The sequence below is a fragment of the Esox lucius genome, chromosome 2, assembly GCF_011004845.1.
Source record: "Esox lucius isolate fEsoLuc1 chromosome 2, fEsoLuc1.pri, whole genome shotgun sequence".
In the NCBI taxonomy this organism is placed as follows: Eukaryota; Metazoa; Chordata; class Actinopteri; order Esociformes; family Esocidae; genus Esox; species Esox lucius.
In genome coordinates, this window is record NC_047570.1 from 26,662,501 (window position 1) to 26,686,414 (window position 23,914).

At 40.0% G+C, this 23,914-nt stretch overlaps 1 protein-coding gene across 3 annotated transcripts in view; it reads left to right on the top strand.

The window, feature by feature from the left end:
* Positions 1-23,914, top strand: part of LOC105022640 (FERM domain-containing protein 5) — an 89,446-nt gene that overhangs the window by 50,992 nt on the left and 14,540 nt on the right. Inside the window, exons 2-4 of one of the 3 annotated variants that reach the window (XM_029114880.2) lie at positions 13,104-13,208; positions 18,150-18,192; positions 21,136-21,214. In XM_029114880.2, coding sequence (XP_028970713.1) covers positions 13,104-13,208; positions 18,150-18,192; positions 21,136-21,214 — 227 coding nt within the window. Of the gene's footprint in view, positions 1-13,103; positions 13,209-18,149; positions 18,193-21,135; positions 21,215-21,647; positions 21,692-22,863; positions 23,201-23,914 lie in introns of those variants that run through there. The other 2 variants (XM_034288056.1, XM_034288055.1) reach the window with 2 other exon arrangements.

Sequence of the window (23,914 nt, forward strand, 5' to 3'; positions counted from 1 at the left end):
CTGCTGATGCAAAGTAGGCCCTTCATTACCAAACAACAAGTAACAAAATTTTCATACAATTATGAGTCATTAGCAAAATCCCAGGATTTTCACTATTTTCCAGGAGGGTCACATTGACCTGTCGAATATTGGGGGTCATGAACCCCCGTCCCCCCTAATTCTACGCCCCTGTTTACAGTATATCCACTTCTCTGGGCACCACTATACCACTGGATTACAGTATACTCACTTCTCCGGGTACCACTATACCACTGGATTACAGTATACCCACTTCTCCGGGTACCACTACAACACTGGGTTACAGTATACCCACTTCTCCGGGTACCACTACAACACTGGATTACAGTATACCCACTTCTCTGGGCACCACTATACCACTGGATAACAGTATACCCACTTCTCTGGGTACCACTACAACACTGGATTACAGTATACCCACTTCTCCGGGTACCACTACAACACTGGATTACAGTATACCCACTTCTCCGGGTACCACTATACCACTGGATTACAGTATACCCACTTCTCCGGGTACCACTACAACACTGGATTACAGTATACCCACTTCTCCGGGTACCACTATACCACTGGATTACAGTATACCCACTTCTCCGGGTACCACTACAACACTGGATTACAGTATACCCACTTCTCCGGGTACCACTACAACACTGGATTACAGTATACCCACTTCTCCGGGTACCACTATACCACTGGATTACAGTATACCCACTTCTCCGGGTACCACTACAACACTGGATTACAGTATACCCACTTCTCCGGGTACCACTACAATACTGGATTACAGTATACCCACTTCTCCGGGTACCACTACAACACTGGATTACAGTATACCCACTTCTCCGGGCATCACTACAATACTGGATTACAGTATACCCACTTCTCTGGGCACCACTACACCACTGGTTATTATGATTTGATCAGTTCTATTTATTTTGTGTCACTATAAAGAACAGAGCTTTTCTTGTGGCCACCATTATACTGTTAGTCCGACTGCACTGTGCTGAGTCTGGACTGATCAAAGACTTGGAATTAGAACTTGGCATAACATTTCAGGGGCAAGGCTTTAATGTGTGTGAGTGTGTGTGTTGGTTTGTTTCTGTTCCTGTCTGATGTTTATGACCCAGTTTTGTCTGTGCTGAGATGACTTTGTTTTGTGTTGTGTGACGCTCTTCATGGGAATCCCTTTGCTCTGCGGGTATCAAGAAATTAACAACTACAGAGGACGGAGGTTACATACTTAGTAGAAGGCCATGGTAGAGTGTAAAGATTTAAGGTAGACAGTGTCGCAGTGAGGAATGTGAAGAGAAGAACACACAATCTAACATTTATTTTAGTTGTTTTATGTTGTATTTTCAATGCTAGGACTGTTCTGGTCTGTCAGTGTACCAGTGCTATACTTTTTGCAATTTTTTCTGTTTTACGATCCCCAGGAAGAGCTGCTGCTAATGGGGATCCACTGCACCTTTTTCTTTCCTTTCCAAAAAAGTCAAAAAGGAAGGTTTTTAGTGTGGAGCAGAAGGGTTAAAATTAGGAGACCTCTGCACCTTTTCTTTCCTTTCCAAAAAAGTCAAAAAAGAAGGTTTTGAGTGTGGAGCAGAAGGGTTAAAATTAGGAGACCTCTGCAAATTGAACGTTTCTGTTCCTCACTTAAAACTTTCCTTTTCAACTTTTTTGGAAAGGAAAGAAAAAGGTGCAGTGGTCTCTTAATTCTTTCCGGAGCTGTATGTAAATATATGTAGAGGATTTCTCAACATATATTTACATATGTGCCCTGAATATGTTTATGAAATATATAACTTATATATCTCACAATATCATAGTAATGCATGTCATATATTTTAAATGAAGTTCAGTATTTTGTGTTAAAATAATGAAATATATGAATATGCAGTACTTTAAGCATTCTCATCAACACTGCATGGAATTAACCTTCAAGACATTATTTTCCAGAGAAAAAGAGAATCATTATGAAAACAATATGCATACATTTTAACACAGTATCATGAATGCTATTCCTCTGTGTAAAAGTAATTCAAAGAAATGACTAGATATCATAATAAACACATGACAGGAAACAATACAAATATGGAAATATATCAGTTAGATGTAAATTCTAAATGCATATTACAAACTATAATTTTGTAATTTATGTAATTATATTTACATATATTTAAGACATATTAAAACATATTTGAAAATGGCCAAATTCGAATAAGTAAATATATGTATACATTAGCAATACATATAATACATATGTTAGTATATTTAAAAAATATATGTTTTCGAAAGATATGTCAGTATATAATACTTCCATGTGGGAACTGATGCTCGCACACTTTTTCTTTTCTATCTTTGCTGATAGCTACTTCATTTAGTCAAATATACTTACTATTACTGTGTTTTGAGGTTCTCCCACCTTCAGAAGAACACACTAACTGTATGTCTCTCTGGATAACAGCATTAGCTTAATGACTTCAACGTGAATGTAATTATTTCCCATAGTAAGCGGTCGAAAGACTAAGTGGCACATGCCTCTGAGATGAACTGGACCACCTTTTAACAAGGAAATCGTCATGCAGATAAGTGTTTGAGATGGGGCATGTTGCTGAGAGAGTGGCGTGATAGAGGTAGAGTAGCAGCCGCCACACCAGCCTCTCCCTGACTTAATCACACCCAGTACTACCCCAAAGCAGAGCCGCGCTGTAAGGGGGATGGGGGTGGTAATTGTAATGTTATAGCCAGACAGACATTACCACCACCACCACACGCCGCCCTATTTTTCTCCTCAGCCCTGACGAAGCCCCGAGCACTGACCAAGAAGAAGACGAGTGGCGCCCCAGAACCATTCAGCATACTTTCCTTGGCTGTTGCATTCTGTCTTCCATTCTCCATCTGAATATGACGCCATCACTTATTAATGTTGTGTTTCCCTGTCTGATATGGAACCCATTTCAATAATTAATCTAAAGTGAGGCCATTGCTGGCTATGAAGGGCCAGTAGGGCTTTGTACTGCCCTGACAACTGCCTTTAAAAAAAAAAAACTGCTCTATTTCCCTGTCTTTTTTCCTCTGTTTGTCACTTTTATTATTTCTATGATTCAGTTTTAGTGTGGTTCCATCAAGTACTAAGGTCCCTCGTGCCTCTGTTCGACATTAAACAGCCCTCCCTGTCGCTAATCCCATTTCCCCTGAGTCACTGTGGCTGATGTCACAAGGCTGCCAACCCTTACCTTTGTTCGGCACCCCTGGGACTGGGGCAGACCACACGTCCCCACCTTCTCACCCTCCCACTCCCGCCCTAAGCGTGCCAAAAAGAATGAAGAGAAGGCTTTGAGCCTCATGCCGCCACACACCATTTGTCCATGGCACAGAAGCCTCAGTTTGCAGCCCAAATGGCACACTTTTCCCTATATATCACCAGGCTCCACTGAATTCTATGTTATATTTGTACACTTTATAGGGAATAAGGTGCCATTTGGGATGCAGGTACAGAGAGAGCGCCCAGGGAGCTGAATGAAATTGCCTGGCATTAATAATGTCCCCAGAAACATCTCAGCTTGGAGAATTAGATATGACAATGCAATCATGATCTCTCTCAATCTATCCCTCTCCAGTAGGATTGGGTTTCTACATAGAGAATAAGTATTGTGTCTCTGACCTGGGTTAAAATACAAGTTCAAATATTTCAACCACTTTTAGAAATGTACTGTAGCCTGTCTGGAGTGTTAGATGGGAGGCGTTTACGTTCCAGACTGGCTCAATAGGAAAACTGCTAAGACTGGTTAATCATTCCACAGCACCCACTCATATTTTAGTTGTTGTAAATAAGCAAGTGTGAGTGACTAACAACAGACCTTTCCTTATTAGCACATCAGCATTTTAAATGAAGTGAAAAGAGTTTATGACTGAAGTGGTTGAGACCATAGACTGTAAAAAAAAATGGACGGCGCCCTTTCGCTCTTTTCCATTGGTGAAAACTGAAGCCGCCAGTGTCTCGATACGGCGCTGACATCTGGGACCAGTTCTGCGCAGTAGTTAAGCGCAGTAGCGAGCATGCGAAATCAACGGCCCCACCCCTGTGCCCCGCCCTCACTCTCCCTCGCAGAATGCGCATACCGTAATCAATCGCAAGTCCAAGTACAGTACAACCTTTGCTTGTTAAACCTAGACGATATGTTATAGCCTAACTTACATCATGTTTAACCTTAATTTAGAATAGGCCTAATACAAAAATAATTGGTAACTTCTAGCTAACGATCACCTGCTAGCTATTAACGAGGCTTGTTGTCTTTTAGCTAACGTTAGCTAGCCCATTACATTTATTTACTAATTAAATAGCTTATAAATTTAACTTACCGAAAAAAATTCAAAGATCGATTGGAAATGCCAGATCGGTTAGCACAATGTACTGCAGAAGAACCCATTATGTCCGTGTGAAATTATATCAATTATAGAAATTTAGAGATTAAATGTAAAGTTCCAATCTCCTCAGTCCTCCGAAGATTCAGTGGCTACTCGGCTCAGATAGCTGTCAATCACAGCTGTGAATCACGACGTCACACCACCGTTTTTAGAGCATTAAATAACTAACTAAAAACCAACTTATTTTAAAAACAAACTCTTGAATTTACATTAGCGTGATACAAACTACAGTAAATGACAGAAACCAGCTTCGGAAAAAATATATTTGAAGGGTAATTTAATTGTTTAGTTGGTCTCGCGACCCATTGAATAACATGGGGAGGGCGGGGTTTATGACCTATACTGGGACCACTCACCAGGGGGCGATCGAGACGTTTTGGCTTCACTTTTCAGGGCTTGTGCGGCACGCTTGGTTGGGACCAGTGGTTGTCTCAGGTAGCCATCTTAAAATAAGTGTACTTACTCTACATTGCAAATAATACGTTTGCTATTGACTAAAATGCTAAAAGAAAATTAAGTATTTTACATAACTTTAAATAATAGTTTAATTTACAGTCATGTGAAAGTGTACAGTTAGGTCCGGAAATATTTGGACACTGACACAGTTTCATAATTTTGGCTCTGTAATTTTGGCTCTGTCTTCAGCAAGTGAAATGCATGCTCAATCGGTTGAGATCAGGTGATTGACTCAGCCATGGCAGAATATTCCACTTTGTTGACTTAAAAAACTCAGGGGTTGATTTCGCAGTATGATTTGGGTCTTTATCCATCTGTAAAGTGAAGGGCCGTCCACTCAACTTCAACATCATTCTGGTACAGGTTGATCTTAGTTTCATTTGTCCAAAGAATGCTGTTCCAGAACTAGGCTTTCATTTTTAGATGTTTTTTGCCAGTCTAATCTGGCCTTTCTATTCTTGAGGCTTATGAATGGTTTGCACCTTGTGTGGAACCCTATGTGTTTGCTTTTGTGAAGTCTTCTCTTTGTGGTAGACTTGGATAATGATATGCCTACCTCATGTAGTGTTTTTCCCTTGGCTGGATGTTGTGAAAGGGTTTTTCTTTACCATGGAAAGGATCCTATAATCATCCCCCACTGTTGTGTTCTGTGGACATCCAGGCCTTTTTGAGCTCACCAGTGCGTTCTTTTTATCTCACAATGTACCAAACTGTTGATATGGCCACTTCTAATGTTCCTGCAATCTCTCTGATCGATTTTTTTTTGTAGCCTAGGATGGCCTCTTTCACTTGTGTTGAGAGCTCCTTTGACCGCATGTGGGTTCACAGCAACAGCTTCCAAATGCGAATGCCACACCTGAAATCAACTCCCGACCTTTTACATGCTTAATTGATGAAACAATTACGCAGGAATAACCCACACCTGTCCATGAAACAGCTTTTGAGTCAATTGTCCAATTACTTTTGGTCCGTTGAAAAAGAGGGGGCTACATATTAAAGAGCTGTAATCCCTAAACCGTTCCTCCAATTGGGATGTGAATACCCTTAAATTAAAGCTGAGAGACCGCACTTTATTGCTATATTCATTATTTAACTGTATCTTGAATATATTTTGGTATATTCAAGATACAATTAAATACTATAACCCTAACAGGCAAAATAACAGAACTTGTGTTGGTGTCCATTTCTTTTCCTGACCTAACTGTAAGTACAGACTCAAGAAAGTCATACTTTTACATATTTTGAACCTGGGATGTGCAATTCACTTCAACATCATTGACAGATAAAGGTCTAATTTAACAAATTACATTGAAAGACCATGATTTGGAATCATTTATTCATGAATTTAATAGTGTGAAAAGTAAACCCTAGCTTCATTATCCCTAAATAATGCCTCTGCCTCCACACGACTGGCTTGAGATCTTTATTTATTTTTATTAACTTTTATAAAATAGTTTACCTTGGTTATTATGGGGTATTGTTTATTGATTGATGAGAAGAATAAGGCTAGCTTCATCAGTTTTAGAATAAGGCTGTAACTAGGGTTGCAACTAACAACTATTTTGATAATTAATTAATACGTCGATTACTACTTCGATTAATCAATTAACTGGATAGCAAAAATACATTAATTCCAGAATTACATGCAGGTGTTTTATTTAAAATAAAATAATAAATACATCTTCTGTAGGCATTAGTTATAAAACAACTAAGAGCATGTGCAAAATCTAAAGGGTTATCATAACATCATTTTCAAGACTGTTGAAAAAGCATTCCATGAAGCTGTTTAAGAGAATTTTGACTGATACTTTAAATGTTAATGGATGCAGTAATGCATTTAAATACGTGAATGCTTAGCTAGCTGTTCAAGTATACACAAACGCAACGTGCTCAAGTAGATCAACAGTTTGTTGGTGAAAAAGACCTCCACGTTGACTCAGCCATGCATTCAAGATTAATATTTCTCAATTAAAAACGTGTCTCCATGCCGGGCACTCTGGGATAGAAGCAAGTCTAAGGAAATCTTATGATTCAGTATTGAGGTCAAACAGGACACAAGAAATTAGATTGTCCTGTAGCCCATCCCAGCCTTGTGCAGGTCTACAATTTTATCCCTGATGTCCTTACACAGCTCTCTGGTCTTGGCCATTGTGGAGAGGTTGGAGTCTGTTTGATTGAGTGTGTGGACAGGTGTCTTTTATACAGGTAACAAGTTCAAACAGGTGCAATTAATACAGTTAATGAGTGGAGAACAGGAGGGCTTCTTAAAGAAAAACTAGCTGGTCTGTGAGAACCAGAATTCTTACTGGTGGGTAGGTGATCAAATACTTATGTCATGCAATAATATGTAATCCCTAAATTATAAAAAAAATGTTATTTTCTGGATTTTTGTTTTAGATTCCGTCTCTCACAGTTGAAGTGTACCTAAGATAAAAATTACAGACCTCTACATGATTTGTAAGTAAGAAAACCTGCAAAATTGGCTGTGTTTCAAATACTTGTTCTCCCCACTGTAAACTGTGATGTCTCAGAAATAATCAGGGTTTAATCCACTATCTATTGCATTACGTTATCTTGAAAGATAATTTAACATTTCAGGGATGTGTACAACAAGTTCATCAACTAGACCATATGCCCAATTGACCAAGAGACCCCATGGTAGATTAGTTTGTGTTTTTTATAGCCCTAATTCATCAACACTTTTGTTTAAGATATGCAGGGGAAATTATCTAGTTTCTTAACAATACCTCTAAATATTAAAGCATTATTTAACAAAGATTGTACATTACTTGTGCTCATCTTATGAGAAATTATTCAACCTTGATAAAATCAGAATCTGGACATACCATCAAATTATTTAAGGATTATTCCTGGTTTCCCTGTATTCTCATAATGTTTTAATGTTTTTAGTAGTTTAATGTTGTCTCCAAAAATATATTATTTTTAATAAACCTGTCGGATCATGATACTTAATGTTAGGTAGTTTCTTTTTAATAGTGTATTTGCTCATCTGGTCACTTCAACAGTGATGTAGTTACAAGAAAAGATTGGACAGAAGATGAATGCATTGGGGGGAAAATTTGCATATTGATCTTGCCACAAATCTATACCATACAATACAACAATGTTTTGGAGCATTGTTTTTGCCTATGGCTGAAGTAGCTAGTCAATGGGCAAAGCCCCATAGGGATGTCAAGAAACGCTTTGCAGGGAATCAATAAGCCTAGCGCAGCATTTCTGCCTTAGAGATGGTGTTCTCAAAGTTCAATTTATCCAATCAGTATGCAAAGTATACAGTACAAGTTGAGGTCAGCTATTTGTGCTAGGTTCTAAAGCTAGCTGAGATACACAGATCTGCTCAGTGAGGGCTGAGCATTGATTTGTAGTGTTGGTATATCTAGCTGTGACATGTAAATCTGCTTTGCGAGTCATGAGCATTGTTATGCAGTGGTGTTAGTGCTAGATGCGTTATGCAAATCTGCTTAGTGAGTGCTAACCATTGTTGTGCAATGGTGCCATAATAATAATAATTTATGTTGCTTCTATTGTGCTTTTAATTACAAAACAATATCTTTGAATGTAGTAACATAACAACATGCAGAATACATTTACATAAAAACAGTCGCCTCACCAAACATCTCTCTTTTCCCACCTTCTTACTGCATGTCCTTTGTAGCTGTTGCCTCCATCTTATACCACATTCATTTGTAGTTATGTTCCCATTCAATGAAAACATTCCGCAAAGCTTTTGGAGGAATAGTCAGACTGAATGATTACTTAATTAGGCTATTGCCAGCTCGCCATCCATTGCAGTCTTCCACATGGGGTAGAAAACATGCAATAATTGTTAGCTAGCTATATTAAATCAGATTTTCAGGCAAGAAAGAAACTGTTATCCAAATTTCATCTACAGTATTCAGCTATTCACAACCAAAAATCGAATGAATGAATATAACAAAAATTATTTGTAAATATATACAAAATGTGCCAGGTTACTACAAATGGCTAGGTTACTACATGAACTAGACCTTTGGGCCCTTGTCAAATGTAGTCGAAGAGAATAGGGTTTCATTTCACACAAGTGTAAGACTGATGTCTGATGAATGAATACCTGTGGTTGGGTCTGGTTCCAGTTCATTTAATAATGTGATAAATGGCTTTTTCTCTTTGTTTTTGGATCAATATACACTGTGACCACAAATAATTTCACTTGCACAATGTGATTAATTACAGAGACACTGCCTTTTTTGGGCTGTAAATATGTTCACCTAACCCTGCAATACAGTTGGAGGAGTATAGGTACGATAAAGAAGTTAACAGATCTCGTACAGTCATGGCCAAAAGTGTTGGCACCCCTGAAATTTGTCCAGAAAATCAAGTATTTCTCACAGAAAAGTATTGCATTAACACATGTTTTGCTATACACATGTGTATTCCCTTTGTGTATATTGAAAAAAAAAAAAAAAGAAGGAAAAAAAGCAAATTGGACATAATTGCACACAAAACCCCAAAAATGGGCTGGACAAATTTCTTGGCACCCTTTCAAAATGTGTGGATAAATAAGATTGTTTCAAGCATGTGATGCTCCTTTAAACTCACCTGGGGCAAGTAACAGGTGTGGGCAATATAAAAATCACACCTGAAAACAGACAAAAAGGAGAGAAGTTCACTTAGTCTGTGCATTGTGTGTCTGTGTGTACCACATGGACAACAGAATGCGGAGAAGAGAACTGTCTGAGGAATTGAGAACCAAAATTGTGGGAAAATATCAACAATCTCAAGGTTAAAAGTCCATCTCCAGAGATCTAGATGTTCCTTTGTCCACAGTGCGCAGCATTATCAAGAAGTTTGCAACCCATGGCACTGTAGCTAATCTCCCTGGATGTGGACGGAAGAGAAATATTAAGGAAAGGTTGCAACGCAGGATAGTCCGGATGGTGGATAAGCAGCCACAAACAAGTTCCAAAGAAATTCAAGCTGTCCTGCAGGCTCAGGGTGCATCAGTGTCAGCACAAACTATCCGTCGACATTTGAATGAAAGGAAACGCTATGGCAAGAGACCCAGGAGGACCCCACTGCTGACACAGAGACATAAAAAAGCAAGACTACAGTTTGCCAAAATGTACTTGAGTAAGCCAAAATCCTTCTGGGAAAAAGTTATTTGGACAGATGAGACCAAGATAGAGATTTCCAAAGGATTTTGGGTCGCAATGTAGGGCCTAGTTTCAAAAAGCTGGGTTTGCGTCCGAGATCGTGTGTCTTCCAGCAGGACAGTGACCCCAAACATACTTCAAAAAGCACACAGAAATGGATGGCAACAAAGCGCTGGAGAGTTCTGAAGTGGCCAGCAATGAGTCCAGATCTAAATCCCATTGAACACCTGTGGAGAGTTCTTAAAATAGGAAAATGTCAGGGGTGCAAACACTTTTGGCCATGACTGTATAACCTGGGATAGAAGAATGATTCTGTTATTGACACACAGTCAAAATCTCTAATCCAAAAAAGTGAATATTCATAAAATCCTTAATGATTTACTTATTGTTATTATTATTATAAACACACATTGTAATTAAGTTAGATTTTGATATATTTGGTTGTTTTCAGTGTTTTTAGTGTTGAGACAAAGTGACTGCTAAGGGCTATAATCCATTTGTATCAACTGGTAGCTTAAACTGCACAAAGAATTGTTGGGTGAAGTAAGTTATTTATAGCTGTAATACAGTGGATTATTGATGATGACAAACATATTGGGGTTGACCTCTATACATGCGTCATATGCAAATATTTACCTCAACAAAGTGTGAAACTAAACCTACAAACAAAAGCTTAAAATTAGCTTAGCTAATTTTGCAGGGAGTAGTCAAGGATATTCATTTGCTTTGCCCTACGGCATACATTTATGGAGCGTGTGCGTTTCACAGTATGACTGAATTTGCCTGGATACACTTTTAAGCGTCTGGGTTTATGTAATGAACTCTTAGACCTGCAGAAAGATTCTATTTTAAGGAAGTGCCAGTCAGTGCTTGGTGTCGTGGAAGATAGTCTTCAGAGTGCTTTCGCACAAACTGCTATGAAAGGGTCATACTGAGCAGTGACAGTGGATGTGGATGTGAGAGCCCATAGAGACACTGGAAAAGGTCAGGCTTCTGCGATGCTTGCCAACGCTAACATTCATAGCATTCCTTGTGCGAATTAAATAGCACCCTTTTACATATACTACTGAAGCGTAGCGTAGTACATTATAAAGGGAACTTGGTGTCTCGGTTAACCATGCAGCCACCAGTTAGCTGCACAGTCACCTAGGTTTCGTCAGACCCTAGACAGCTGTTATGGTGGTAGACTAGTCCATTCATGTTATTGGGCCTGAGTCATTCATAATACAGTGGAGTGTGACTGATTTTGTTTTGGCTGCCACTAAACACAGCAGTCCTCATACAGCCTACACTTCAGACTGCTGCTAGGATGAACTGTGCTGCTGCTTTAGCTGGAAGTACCGGGAGGAGGAGGAGGATTGAGGAGTGGGGAGAGGGTGGATCACATCTGAATCTCATTGCGTTCCATTACAGGGTCTCAAACTGGACTCAGCGATGGACTGTGTGAGTAATGTTCGGATGTGAGGCAAGATGATCATGACAGACGCATCGCTCCTGTGTAGGGAGAGTTTTGGGGAGGTGGCTTGACAAGGGGACTGTTGTGCAGGGCGCAGCATGCAACGACAAAGAGAATGTAGCGAGGAGGGAGTGAATGGATGCCAGGTCATTGTTTTCCTCCATTTCCACTCAGCTTCCCGATGCCCCTCTGTGAGCTTGACAGGGAGAGTTGTAGAACTTGGAAAAGTGAGGAGAGTATGGTGGAACATCCAGTGACCAGAGCAAGATGAAATACCCGTAGTTGATTATGAGGAGTAAGCTGTATTAAGAGGGAGCATTTACCTAAAAGGGACATAAATACATTGGCAACAGTGAGTCTGGCATTGCATCTGTAGTGAGGGTGATGAGTGTTTAAGGGGGAGCCGGTGACAAAACAGACGTCCTTGTTGTGAACTGCATCGCCATAGTCTAAGATTGGAAGAATGATTTCTTTATTTTCACAGTGGTATACTAAGGGGGTGGGTAAAGGAAAACCAATTCTGAATTATAATATACACTGAAGGAGAGTGACGTGGTTAGGGAATGCAGGTGAGCTGTAAAGCCATGTCGATATATTTGTAAGTGTCAGCATACAGTATTCCAACATGCTCCCATTCGGGGCTTGGATGTTTTGGCAGCAGGCAGGTTGAAGTAGGTTCCAATTGACAAGAATACATTTTGTCGTTTCTGCTCTTAAAGAGTAAAAAGAAAGCATGTTGGATGTCATTAAAACCATGCTATACGCTGAAAATAACAATATTCAGTAAGGGGGCATTTGTACTAAGGACAGTGCCTTCGCCATAAAGGTGGATAAGGAATCTTCCGCCAGCAAGCACTGCGACTATTATAAAAAGAATAGCATCAGGCCAAGAATCAAACTTTGAGGAAATCCCAAAGATACTGCCAGAGATGAGGACATCAGGGAATGTGTTTTCAAATGCATTTCTTACTCTGAATGTCTGCAGAAGCAGGACCACATCATTTCTAATGCACTACACAGCAGAGTCCATTGCATTTTGCGCTTGCTGCACTAGTGAAGGGCCCATTTTATTTCTCACTCTCTACATTTCCTTCTCACACACTCTTTGCACCAGGGGATGTGCTCTAAAGCACTTCCACGCCATTTCAGCCATTTTTCACCTCCCATCATGTATTTTCCTTTATAGCAAAGATTTCAGGGAAAATCACAGATGGCTGTTTCTGCATATTAATATTAGATTCTCCTCAGATACAGTTGTCCCCAGGGTTAGTAAAATATTAACCACATTCTGGTGTGAGTTATTGAAATTTTGTCTGAGCCCCATATCGGGGCACAATGGAAAGGAGTAAGATATTTTTACAAGGAGTCTGTCCATGTACCCTTTTCTTTTTACTTTAGCTATTATGTCATTTAATGTCTATTTCTTTTCCTAGCTATCAACAACTGGCACGTCTGCTTAACTAACCTTACTGTTTTTCATGATCATCTGGGAGATGCAATGTTTAGTGTTTCCTAGACCTGTTTATCACCTGTCACCCCTGCAGTAGTTGTTTCAACTCAGGGTCAGTAATTGAGTGTCTCCTGTGTTACAGCGCGATGCAAAGGGCCAGTACCTGTTTGACCTCATCTGTCACCACCTCAATCTGCTGGAAAAGGACTACTTTGGAATCAGATATGTGGACCCAGACAAACAGAGGGTGAGTGCCTACAACAGAGGGGAGGATGAGCACTGTTCATTTGCGTTCAACACTCCCTTAAAGGGGGTATGAGGCACAACTCTATGGGTAACAAACCTAACAGCTGAACACACACCATTCAAGGCTAATGAGGGTTCGGGGCCATGGGAAGTCCTGCCTTTCCATATCATATAATCACAGCTTGGCCTCAGGCCCTTCACACATCACAGCTTGGTGGCACAATTACCACATCACAAGCTATTACTGCACCCAAGTACCCTTCAATGTGGGGACTGAATCACTCTTCTCATTGGATAGACAAAAGAGTTGTATTTCAGGGAGGTTCACAACATCCCTTTAATAAATGTAAGGGAGGTTCACAACATCCCTTTAATAAATGTAAGGGAGGTTCACAACATCACTTTAATCAATGTAAGGGAGGTTCACAACATCCCTTTAATAAATGTAAGGGAGGTTCACGACATCCCTTTATAAAATGTAAGGGAGGTTCACAACAGCTCTACAAGCTAAGAATTCATACTCTCAGCATATCTGTGATAATAGGTAGCCGTTCTCCCAAAATATGCACACTAGACTGTCAGGACTAATTATTTTTCCAAACATACTTTTATTCATTTAAAAGTACTGTTTTTTATCAGCAGCAGGCTTATCTGCAAGTCCACAATCAAGATCTGACCAAAATTGCTGGAGCCCTAGCCATATGAATAGTAGCTGCAACATTTAGGGGACTGATTTGAGCTCTCAGGGGTCAAGTCTGTCTCTTAAAACCTTCCTGTCATGAAAAACCTGCCCGTGTGCTGGCTGATTTTCAAGACAGTATCTTAAGCCGACAGAGATGTTAGGGCAGTGCTCAGTCTTTCCGAGGGGCATGTGCTGAAACCAAAGAGTGGGGGGAGTTGTCGGCTCACACAGACAGACGATGTGTAGGAGTGAGTGACACGACGCATGCCCGTTGGTGTGCACGATGCCCATCACCAGGACAGACGGGCGCATGTCAACTGGAAAGAGCACTAGATAGCCAAGGGGCATGTGCTCTGCATAGGCTGAGCCTTACCTGTGGCACTTGCCTGTGGCACTTGCCTGTGTTAGGGGGTGGGTTCAGTCAAACAGAGAGGGACCGGATGCCTTCCTGCCTATTGATATGCCACCACCTTCCTGTATTTGCTGTCTGAACAGTCTCGGGCAGAAATAAGGTAATAATAGTGACTCCTCTAGGAGCTCCAAGTCATTGATGTGATGAGCGCCCTGCACAACAGTCCCCTTGTCAAGCCACCTCCCCAAAACTCTCCCTACACAGGAGCGATGCGTCTGTCATGATCATCTTGCCTCACATCCGAACATTACTCACACAGTCCATCGCTGAGTCCAGTTTGAGACCCTGTAATGGAACGCAATGAGATTCAGATGTGATTCTTTATTTGTACTAAAACTGTAAGTGAACTTCAGAAAAGCAACATTGAAATTGCAATGTTACTTGCTCTTTTAACTCTGCCCCTGCTGCCCAATCGTCTTGATAGCCCTACACTCTGCAACGCATGGGTGCCAGGACCTCCTCAAACACTTTTGGATCGGAAGAATCCATTGAGAAGTCTAAAAACCGTAGGCTACTGCCTTGAAGTGGAATCTCAGGAACATCCTGTAAACTAAGGGACCAGGATGTACAACTTGAGCCGCCAGTTTCTGAAGGAGAGGCAGTTTGGCCATGAGGACTGCAATGAGATTACGTGTCTCATTGAGCCGGAGTTTGTAACCCAGTGTCACTGTCTTACTAATCTAATTTCCAGGCAGCCAATTGCACAGAAGACCTGCTGGAAGTCTGTTAACTTTGCCTTCCATTAGCCAGTAAGAAAGTTGCGAGCCACCACTTCAATGAACTCACCCATTATTGTACTGGTTTCTGGCTCTGCAGCCTAAGCTCCTGACGAAGGTTCTTGTGAATCCTAGCCTACCTGTTTTCCTAGCCTCTCCTTTCTTTATTTTCTCATTTAATAAAATCTTGTAGCTAACTAGTAAATTGAAGGAATGGATTTAAAGTTTAAGTGCTAAATGCATTTAGTTTTGTTGGATAACCTGCTGCTTAACTTCCCTTTTGCAATATGATGTGGCTGGTGCAGGATGGACTGGATGTAATGGATGTTCATTTGGAGCCTTGCCTCAGAGTATTTTATATTTGCTCAAGTCAAATGATGAGCAGCACTTTATTCAGTTAGTCAATTCCAATTCTCACATCTTTGGGCGCAGTTGTTTTTAACATTTATGTTCAGCACCAATGCATGCAATGTCCAAAGACAGTTTGGCTGTGTTTATTGCTGGATGACTGTTTTCCTGTTGAAGCCAGCTAAAACAACAGCGTGTGGGACCGCTGAACCTGACAGAAGTGGTTTGCTTGGAATTACGCGTTGAGCAGGAAACACATAGCTTTGTGTTTTTTGATGTCCCTGACCAATGGGCTACAGTGCAGAAGGAAAAATGCCCAGTTATTATCCAGTAATGGGGTGGCGCGCCAGAGGATGTTTTGGAACGCCTGCCTTTTGACTCTCTAAAATGAGGCAAATGTGGAGCCCCAGGGAGGTATGGTCAATGTGGATCATCATATGTTTTCTGACGTAATCTGGCATTAACACGCAGTATATGGCTAAGAAGCTGGCTACAGTAGCTAATGCAGAGTTTCCTTGTATTTGTCACTAATAAATACATTTGTAGGCCAAACCCCCTTGTCCCATGCCAATGACTTGGACAGAGCCAGTTCGTGACAGTAATTGTTTAACCCCTTGGAAGCGCTGCAAGGCTTCTAGGTAGGCGAAGAGGTTGCCGGTGTTGCACACCTTAGAATTAAATATTCAGTCATTTCCCAGTGTAGAAACACATGAGGCTTTATTCAGTGGAACAAAGTGGAAGTAAGTGTGGAACATTCTGGGAGTGATGACTGAACCGTGATTGGCCTTTAAAGGCATGATTTAAAGGTATGATTTAAAGGCGTGGTTTAAAGGCATGATTTAAAGGCATGATTTAAAGGCATTGTTTAAAGGCATGGTTTAAAGGCATGATTTAAAGGCATGGTTTAAAGGCATTGTTTAAAGGCATGGTTTAAAGGCATGATTTAAAGGCATGATTTAAAGGCGTGGTTTAAAGGCATGATTTAAAGGCATGATTTAAAGGCATTGTTTAAAGGCATGGTTTAAAGGCATGATTTAAAGGCATGGTTTAAAGGCATGGTTTAAAGGCATGATTTAAAGGCATGGTTTAAAGGCATGGTATAATGTGTTGACACAGTTGAGGTGCATTCCCTACAGTATGTCGCACTGAATGACTGACTAAAACGGGACTGCCTCTCTCTTTTTATTCCTGTTTCTTTGTCTCTTTTTCTTACATGCTGTTGCTTTCACACTCCCTCCTCTTTTCTTTTTTCAAATTCTTCTTTCTCTCACTTATCACACACTTCAGAATGAGCAGAACGTTCATATAGCAGCTCCCTCTCTCCTCTCCTTTGGGCCTCCAGCAGAGTCCAACCCCTTTCTCTGCCGCGTCACAGCCTGACGTTATTGATGGGGGTTTTAACTCTCGTCTGCACAGCCTGATACACACAGATACACAATCACACACTCTCAATGCATCATACACTCAGAGACTCAACATCCCCTGCTGAATACTATAAGTTTGTGTTCTTGTTTCTATATTACTATATTATAATATATTAACATTTCTCAGATGTGCTTGTGTTCCTGATGTTGGTTGTTGTTTTTGTGAATAAAAACTTTGTTGTGAGGGAGATTGACAGAGAGAAAAAGAGGTATAGCTGAATTAAAGGGCACTAGAAATGTCTGCAGGGCCTCAACCTTTAGGACTCAAAAGTCATATGATTTGGTGCTTCTGTCTCCAACCAAAGACGGCCTACAGCAGCATCTAGATCTTCTGGACAGATTGTTTTCCAACCTGGGCATTGACAGTGAATCTCTGTAAGACAAAAATAACAGTGTTCCAAAAACAGTCCAGTTGAAACCACGAACAGGAACACAAACATAAATTCTTCCAGACAGTGTTGCCCTGGAATGGAGGAATACACCTACACCAAACCTCACCACAGCAGGTAACATCAACAAGGCTGTGAATGCTCTGAAAGGGAAGCTAAGTAAACATATGATATCCTCCTAAAAGTGTGAAAAGCCCATTGTGGCACAGCTGATGCAAGAATATGAAATAATTGGTCACTTTCCACTCCGTATTGATGGATGTTCTTTGCCTCAGTAAGATTCAGATTACTTAACCCATTCTATATTTATCATCAATCCTTTACATACACTTGCAGGTTGGCAGATTGTTAGAGCAGTGGTCTAGGGTTTGATATATGTACTATAGTCACAACCTTCCAAATACACTTTCAAAAAAGTAATCCTTTCTAGTCCAGAACCATGTGGAAGCCAGGAGAGAGATGTCTAGGAGAAATGATACACACTTTTCCAGTAGCACCGCTGTTGCGTCAGTGTCATTTCAAATATTACATTTAACCTTTATTGATACAGATTGGTCTCCCTGAGATAACCTTTTTTGTGAGAGACCTGTTTCCCACCAGAGAGATTTTATTCTTAATAGTTATACCGACAGACAACAAGCATTTCTCTCAGTTTCCTTCCTCCAAAGCACTTTCCTTTCTTTCATCTCTAAAAGAGTAACTGGGTGAGAGAGGGGGGAGTCGAAGTCCTCAGCAGCGTTTTAATGTGAATATAAACATCAAGGAAAAGTAGGGAACACAGCGTTGGAACGCTCAGTGGAGTACTTTTCTAGAAGGCCCTCCAGCCCAACACAAGTCCTGACGCTGAAAAGCTGAGCGACAGGTCGTTCACCACTGTCTGGATAGTGTTGGAGTGGGGTGATGGCACCCAGGGATTCATCTCTGTGATCGTCTGTTTTTTTGTCTGATTTGTTTTTGTTTATGTTTTTCAGCACTGGTTGGGGTTTACAAAGTGTATTGCCAAGCAAATGAAATGTAAGTATAGTGTTATCAAGTTAAAATATAACAATGTGATTTCCAGAATGATACAGTAGTGGTTTGAACCCTGAATGCTGATTGCCTGAAATCCGTACTAGATATGTCTAAAATTGAATATCGTGGAAAGGTACATTATTTTCTGTAATTCAAATCAAAAAGTGACACCTTCATATATTCTAGATTTATTACACATAAAGTGAAACATTTGAAGCCTTTTTTGTTTCGGTTTATAGCTTATTCCGGCTTATAACTCAAAAATCCAGTATCTCAAAATATTTGAATAAAAAATGTATAATACAGAAATGTCGACCAGAGAAGAGCTCTAATCGAATTAACTCAAAACACCTGCAAAGTTTTCCTAAGTATGTTAATTTATGCACTCAATTCTTGGTCGGGGCTCTTTGGACCACTGAGCAAAGGTCCAGTTGTTTTTCTCCTTCGCCCAGGTAAGAGGCTTCTGACGTTGTCTCTGGTTCAGGAGTGGCTTGACACTAGGAATGCAACACTTGTAGCCCATTTCCTAAACATGTCTGTGCGTTGTGGCTCTTGATGCACTGACTCCAACCTCAGTCCACTCCTTACAAAGCTCCCCCAAGTTCTTGAATCGGCTTTGCTTGACAATCCTGTTAAGGCTGCAGTCATCCCTGTTGCTTGTGCACCTTTTCCTACCACACTTTTCCCTTCCAGTCAACTTTCCATTAATATTCTTTGATGGAGCACTCTGCGAACAGCTTGTCCTTGCAGCAATTACCTTCTGTGGCTTACCCTTCTCGTGGAGAACGTCAGTGAGTGTCTTCTGGACAACTGTCAAGTCAGCAGTCTTCCCCATAATTGTGGTTGTGTGTACTAAAGGCTCAGGGAGTTTATTAGCTGATTCAAGCTCTTCTCAGGTCGACATTTCTGTATTGTATATTTTTTTTCTAACATTTTGAGATACTGGATTTTTTATTTCCAGTAACTATAAGCCGTAATCATGAAGATTGAAACATAAAAGTCTGGAAATGTTTCACATTGTATAACAAATCTAGAATATATGAAGGTGTCACTTTTTGATTTGAATTATGGATTTGAACTTTTCCCCAATATACAGTTAGGTAAGTATACAGTTAGGTTCGGAGATATTTGGACACTGACACTATTTTTATAATTTTGGCTCCGTATCCCACCACAATGGATTTTAAATGAAACAACAAAGAAACAACTGAAGTGCAGTCTTTCAGCTATAATTCCAGGGCTTAAACAAAAATATTGTATAAAACGTTTAGGAATTGCAATCATTTTCATACATAGTCCCCTTATTTCAGGGTCTCAAATGTAATTGGACAAATTATAACAATAAAATAAAATAAAAATATTTAATACTTTGTCAAGAATCCTTTGAAGGCAATGTCTGTTTGAAGTCTGGAACGCATGGACATCACCAATCACTGAGTTTCCTCCTTTGTAATGCTTTGCCAGGCCTTCACTGCAGCTGTCTTCAGTTGTTGTTTGTTCGTGGGTCTTTCTGCCTTAAGTTTTGGGTCTTTGTCCATCTGTAATGTGAAGCGCTGTCCTATCAACTTCACTAAATATGGCTGAATATGTGTAGGCAGAATTAATTCAGCTGCTTCTCTCTTCTGTCACATCATCAGTAAACACTAGTGACCCAGTGCCACCGGAAGCAATGCATGCCTATGCCATCACACTTTCTCCACCATGTTATACAGATGATGTGGTATGCTTCGAATCATGAGCCGTTCCAAGCCTTCTCCACACCTTTTTCTTCCCATCATCCTGATACAGGATGATCTTAGTTTCATTTGTCCAAAGAATGCTGTTTCAGAACTGGGCTGGCTTTTTTTGATGTTTTTTTTTTAAGTGTATTCTGGCCTTTCTATTCTTGAGGCTCATAAATGGTTTGCACCTTGTAGTGAACCCTCAGTATTTGTAAGTCTTCTGTTTATGGTAGACTTGGATAATGATATGCCTACCTCCTGGAGAGTGTTCTTGTGAAGGGGTTTTTCATTACCATGGAAAGGATCCTACGATCATCCACCACTGTTGTCTTCCATGGACATTCAGGCCTTTGTGTGTTGCAGAACTCAGTGCATTACTTGTTTCTCAGAATGTATCAAATTATTCATTTGGCAACTAATAATGTTCCTGCTATCTCTCTGAATTTTATTTGTTTTTGCAGCCTGTTTCACTTGCATTGAGAGCACCTTTGACCACATGTTGTGGGTTTACAGCAACAGCTTCCAAATGTGAATTCCACACATTGAATCTACTCCAGACCTTTTACATGCTGATAAAGAAATAACCAACACCTGTCCATGAAAGTTTTGAGTCAATTGTCCAATTACTTTTGGTCCCTTGAAAAAGAGGGGCTACATATTAAAAATCTATAATTCCCTGAACCATTCCTCCAATTTGGATGTGAATATCCTCAAATTGAAGCACGAGAGACTGCACTTTAAGCCCATTCATTATTTAACTGTAATTTGAATATCTTGGTAAACAGCCAAAATAACACAACTTGTGTCAGTGTCCAATAAGTTCCTGACCCAACTGTATACACACACACACACACACACACACACACACACACATACATACACATACATACATACATACATACATGAAAAAAGCTCTTAGCTGTAGTATTTTAGTCATATACAAAATGTGTGCTTTATTGCTTACAAATTTTGTATTTACTAGGACAGTTTGTATTAAAGTAAGATTATAATCAGCCCAATAACAGATTATTTGTTAGATTGATAGGTTAATTAACAGGGTTTAGATAAATTCAGAATTGAGTTGTGAATTGCTGTTTTATTCCAACCCAGTTGAATACCTGAATTCAGTATGCACCACAACCCAATGTATTGATTGGTTCAACTGTTTTTAGTTAGGTCACATTAGGTAGTTAAAGCTAGTCTAACCTTTGTCCCCTCCTCGCAGCCCAGCCGCCATTCACCATGTGTTTACGTGTCAAGTTTTACCCTCCCGACCCAGCTGCCCTGAAAGAGGAAATCACAAGGTAAGAGACTAGAGACAGAGTCTGGCAGGCATGATGGAATGGGCTTAAAATAGAAGAGACTAGTATGCCAGCCCTGCACTGCAGAGTTGGGGGGGGGGGGGGGGGGCTGCTACCTCTTGTCCAGTCATGGACTGATTTAACTCACCCACCAGGAGATTACACTTGCCCATTTCCTGTGCGTGTTCTGTGGCTACCAGGGCAGTCAGCTTGGCTTTGAAAGTATAGTGTAGGGGTATTATGAAATTTGAAAAAAAAATTGGTCCAAATGACATTGGATCGTTCGTACTCAGGGCAATCACTCTGTCAGTCAACTGAAACCTCTCATATACATGCCCACAATATCAATGGTAGAGACTAGCCACAAAGGTTAAGCACAAGCAGAATTTTGTGGTATCAAATGCACTGCAGAAGATCAGTTTGTAGGGGAATTGAGACCAGAGAGCCCTGCTTGCAAAATACCAAAGGGCTGGTTACTAAGTAAGTAGTTTTAGTTACTATTACTTAGTTACAAGCCTTAAACCTTAAATTATGATATAACTGTCATGATAGTTATAGGCATGTATTGTCCATCCTCAGCTAAGAAACTTAAGCAGCCAACTGACCTATTAGGCTCATTTTGATTATCTGAAATTATTATAATATGGTGAATTTAACATGGGCTGGCCAACAAATTATTTGTGTAGTTTAAAGGAGTTAAACCTAACCCAGCTAATCAGTAATCCAACACAACCTTATTTAAAGGAGCCTACTGTAAACACTCTGCACTAATTGATTACACATAGAAAACATATGGTGTGTGGTGTACTTTCATTAGATGTTTGTGACCATTGGTCTATATAATGTTGAGATATTTTTACTTACAAGAAATCTGATGAGATATCATACCAAAGGGTTTCATCTAGGGCCCTATATTGTTTACTTTGTATATGAATGATATCTGGAACTTGTCTCGGTGGTAGGTTGGGATGTTTTGCTTTTTATACATGCTTTATTATTGAAACCTCTGCTCAGTCAATCATGCAGCCTTGTGTTTTATTAAAGTGCAAACTGAAACTGCAAACAAAAATTGTGTTTTTTACATTTCAGAAGGCTGAGATTCCTGAAATTGGTGGATTTTTGTATAAATGCCTATCTTGTAGAAACATGAAATCTCCCCCAGGTGCTGAACTGATAGCGCACACCCTGACGCTGATAGGGCCAGTCTATATTTAATATATAATTGCTTTAATAATTGATTTCCCTGTATGAATAAAGGTTCAGTACAATAAAAAACACTAATGACATTTTGGATTATAATTAATATTTGTATTTATTATGTTGCTGCTTAGAGAGTAAAGAAATCACTGGTGTATGGAATTATGGGTATCCTGAGTACAGAATTTTGAAACTTCAGTTTTTCCCCTTGTTAAATAGCGTAGTGGTTAGAGAGACGGACCTGCAACCAATAGGTCCTGCAACCAATAGGTCCCGCATTAGGCTTGCCTGGTTTATAATTGCGTATATTTATTACATATCGTACTTGACAAATACTCATCAAGCAAGCATAGGGGTCATAGAATTACAACACCTCAGTTGCTTTCCTTATTCCTTTCAGCTCCTGGAGGACTAGGCTGCATAGACTAGAAACATGAGGTTGCTTATACTGCTGACCTGATGAACCAACTGAATGCTGATACACCAAAACTAAAACATCCCTTACAATGCCTTATTTCCTCCTTTCATAACACACCTGGACATACAGAGTGGCCTGCAGAATCATTTTTTTTGTGCAGTTTTTCTTTTTACTTACCAGCCGAATTCAAGACTATCTTGTATATTTTTCAGACATTCAATGATGCTACATTAAGTATTTTGTGAGAACTGATAGCCTTTCAGATATTTTATAGGAGTGGCACACCAGAAGAGGCTGTACACTGTCAGACAAGAGAATTCTGCTCCAGCATAGAATTTTCAGTATTCTTTCCCTGACAACTATAAACTTTGCAGGTAGATATGCTACATGTTATTTTTTATGTGTTTGGTTGATATGGTAGCAAGATGCATTTTATTTATTTTGAATATCTTTAGAATATCTTAAAGTCATGGTCTAAATAAAAATGTAATGTACTTTTTTAGGAGAAAGTGGTCTGAAACTACCCAGCAGACTGGTACGCTGTGCTAATGTAGTTCCAAATAAGATTGACAGTAATAGTCACCTAGTAATGGACGTTAATCCTGCTTCAGATACAGCATTTCTTTACAAACTAAGGAAATGTTGGTACAGTGGTGGTTTGAAACCATTTCTAGAGACGGTTTCATGGCGGAATTTGAAAAGCTTTAGTGTGCCCTTAAAGATAGACAACAATGTCATAACCAAAGCATTGTTGAGACGCCACAGTCCACACGTCTGAAAGGGGTATTATACTGAGGTGGGGGGGGGGCGGGGGGGCATATGTGACTTTATTTTGTCATCCTAACCCGGCAGTCAACCTGTTTGTTTGACTCAAGCAAGTAGAAGTGGGAACACCATTTAATCTCCATACAAAAGTCTCATGTTGACGGATCTATATATATTTATTCACTTTCTCCTAAGACCTTCAAGGTTTCAATTAAGAGAAGGGCCGGGAAAGGTCCCTTATAAAGTCCCTTATGTGTTGAGCTGTGGAATTGGCTGTGGTTCAGGTTTAGCTGTGAATGGTCTACTGGGCCTTCTGGCTAGAA